A 3301-nucleotide genomic window follows, 5' to 3' on the forward strand; every position below is an offset into this window, starting at 1 on the left:
TTAACTCAACCCACCGTAACCCGGCCCGAATATTTATTGTTGCAACCCGGTTATAATCCATGATTAACTTGATATTAGGTAGCCCGAAAAGGACCTTAACCCGAGATAATCCGACCCAATCCGAAACTAGTAAACCCGAAAGTGACTCGATCTGGACCCTTAAACAACTATATTCGTCTTAATATTAAAACGGGCCGAGTATAACTTATTGCATTTTTCTAATGCATTTTGTTTTTGTTTTATTCCGACTACTTGACCCGTATTAAACTTAATATAGATATACCCATCTTAAATGATCATTTGTGCTAATTATTTGGATAATCATTTCTTTTTTGGTGCATTTGTCCATCCCTCCATTTTTTTTACCAATTTGTCCAAAATGAAACTCTTTTTACCAATTTGTCCACTACCCCTTACTTTTTTTACCAATTTGTCAATTTGGCCGTCTTTTTACTATGCATAGTAAGTTACCAACCATTATGCATTTTTACGTCCCACATACAGTCATACTACCATTATATTAATGCCTTAACTAGATGGCCGGTCAAAAAAGCATACACAATGTGCATTGTTTCTCTCCAATTGGTTGATTTTCTTAAAATACATGGATCAAAATTTATTGAATTTTAAGTATATTTGGTATAGTGTGTCATTGTATATTACTCCCTCTCATTCAAATTAAATGTAACACTTTTTCAATATATGTGAGAAGTATTATATTGAAATGTTATATTTAATTTGGATGAGAGAGAGTAATATGTATTAACTCTTTTAATGAGACTTTTAAACATAAGCAACGTTGTAATTGTAGTTTTGTAGGTGATAATAAATGTAGACAATCGTTAGCACGACTTCTCAAATTTGAACATATTCATTGAAAAATACTTGGATTTTTTAGATTTTTTGGGTGTACCACGTTAGTGAGAAGTTTATACTTTTATTCTCATTAGAATATGCTTAGTTATCTTTGAAAAATGTTGTAAATTCTAATTATCTCAATTATCTTCATCTCCTTTCATAAAATGCTTCTCAATTTCCGAGCTGCTTCACAGTCGATCAAATTAGAACACAGCTATAGAGAGGCTAATCATGCTAGTAATTGGCTTGCCAATTAAGGAGTTTCATCTAGTACCATTCCGACTATTCTAGTTATCTGCCTACTAAACTTTGTTCTATTCTTCATGAGAACATATTCGATTTATGATATAACTATAATAAAGCATGGTAAACGCGTTGATCATTAAAAAAACCACTTTAATTAAATGAGACGAGAAATAAAAGAATCTTAATTTGAATATGAGTCCAGTCATGGTAAGTCGGTTTATTACACAAATAGTGTCCCCACCTTTCCTTTTTCCATTTCCAGTTATAATTCCTTGCTTCTCAAACAACTATAGCAACTGTCCATGGCAGTCACATTCTGACATCTCTGCGCATTTTCCTCCATTTTTTTCAACTACTCTCACACTTAAACCTTCATCCTCCATTAACACACATACACACACACCATCCCACTTTCCTCTCTCTTGTAATTCCATTATTATCATAACATCTTTCATAATTTCTTCCTTTTAAGCTTACCCCTTCAAATTTTCCCTCTTTTTTTAAGTGTTTCAGCTTCTTCTTTTTTTCCGCAAATTTTCTCACAAGAAAACCCTAATTTCGTGTAGTTTCCCCCCAATTTTTAACTAATTTTCTCTAATCTTTTATACCCTGTTTTAACGACGATGGAGAATGCAAGTTCAAGAGTTGCTTTTACCAGAGACTTTCCCCTTGGTTGTGGTAATTTGATGCCAGTGAATTCGCCATTGAAGATTTCTTACACTTACACCAGAGATTATCCACCTGATTGTGGTCCAAATGCTTCCAAAATCACCCCTTTTCTCTCTGAGAAGAATTCCGGTCTGAGGGAAAATCCCGGGTCGGGTCATGGTTCTTTCAAATGTAAACCCACGGGTAGACAGATGGAGATGGGTTCGGGTTCGGGTCGTAAAATGGTGATGCAGAAACCCTCAAAAGTCAAATATTTGGATTCCAGTGGAGGAAGGGTTTTGGGGAGTCAGTCAAATGCGCCAAAAATGAACCCTATTCGGTCTGAGAAGGATTCGGGTCGTAAACCGAGAGATTTTGGAGGTGAGAGTAGTGGTGAGGGAAGGTCAAATGAGTCAAATGAGAGAGAAAAGGTAGTTGAGATGTTGAGGTTATTCAGGGAAAGATGTGATGAATTATCAAGGAAGGGAGTGAAAAGGGTTGATATCGAAGCGAATAGGGAGCTTACTAGGGAAGGGAAGATTATAAAAGCTCAACATAAGATTGGGTCTATTCCTGGCGTGGAGGTTGGTGATAAGTTTTATTATCGAATCGAGCTAGTGATTGCGGGTTTGCATAGGTTGTTTCAGGGTGGAATTGATACTAAAGAGGAAGGTGGTGAGAGGTTTGCTACTTGTATTGTTGCCAATGAAGGGCATTTGGATAAAATGAGTGATCCCAATTTACTGAGTTATATCGGAGAAGGTGGGACACGTAAGCCGAACGAGGTTGGGGATCCTCCTGATCAGACGTTGACGGCTGGGAATTTGGCTTTGCATAATAGTCGGTTGAGGAATAAGGCGGTTAGGGTGGTTAGGGGGCTTAGGTATGGGAGTGGGAATGCAAAGATTGTTTATGTTTATGATGGATTGTATAAGGTCACTGAAACTGTCCGGAAGAAAGGGCCTCAGGGGAACTTGGTATTTGAGTTTCGGATGACTCGAGATGCTGGACAGCCCGTTGTTCCATGGCGAGAGTATAAGCGTCAGTTTGCGTAGCTAAGCTGTTTACTGTGGTCTGTCTAGCTAACATGAATTAGCCTTGTCTTTACTGTATTGGAGCCTATGTTGGTCTGTTGTAGGTTGGTAGTTTGGTTGTTACTCTTTTAGGTCTGTCTCCTAGTCTTTGTAAAGACTGAAAAAATGTGATGGTATTTCGATCTCTACTGCGTTTTGCCGAATGAATACAATGACTTCTCTTTAGTGTTTGATTGTACATGTTTCTTCTTCATCTTTCATGTTCATGTTCATGTTATTGGTGCTTTTATCATGTATGTATACTAGTACTTGTTTAGTTTTAGTGGATTATCATTTGGTAGAAACTATACATTGATTTTGATCTCTCTCCTATATTATCATTACGGCTAGGGGTAGTTTGTGGAACCCCTCGAGGTACTGGGTATTGTTGTTCACTTGGATGAAGTCGTAGACAATGGTATTGTGCGACAGTTAGTTTGTACCAAAGTTTCCAAGTGAGGAAGGCGGGTTTTCTT

At 37.3% G+C, this 3301-nt stretch overlaps 1 protein-coding gene across 1 annotated transcript; it reads left to right on the forward strand.

Moving 5' to 3' along the window:
* The first annotated feature begins 1363 nt into the window (after positions 1-1363).
* On the forward strand, positions 1364-3011 carry LOC141638241 (histone-lysine N-methyltransferase, H3 lysine-9 specific SUVH5-like). The gene has a single exon (XM_074447652.1). The coding sequence runs from the start codon at positions 1728-1730 to the stop codon at positions 2805-2807; it is 1080 nt and encodes a 359-aa protein (XP_074303753.1). The 5' UTR covers positions 1364-1727; the 3' UTR covers positions 2808-3011.
* Positions 3012-3301: the final 290 nt, after the last annotated feature.

Source organism: Silene latifolia, unplaced genomic scaffold (assembly GCF_048544455.1).
Source record: "Silene latifolia isolate original U9 population unplaced genomic scaffold, ASM4854445v1 scaffold_20.1, whole genome shotgun sequence".
In the NCBI taxonomy this organism is placed as follows: Eukaryota; Viridiplantae; Streptophyta; class Magnoliopsida; order Caryophyllales; family Caryophyllaceae; genus Silene; species Silene latifolia.

Coding starts and splice junctions, on each gene's coding strand:
- LOC141638241 (XM_074447652.1), top strand. CDS start 1,728: ATGGAGAATGCAAGTTCAAGAGTTGCTTTTACCAGAGACTTTCCCCTT.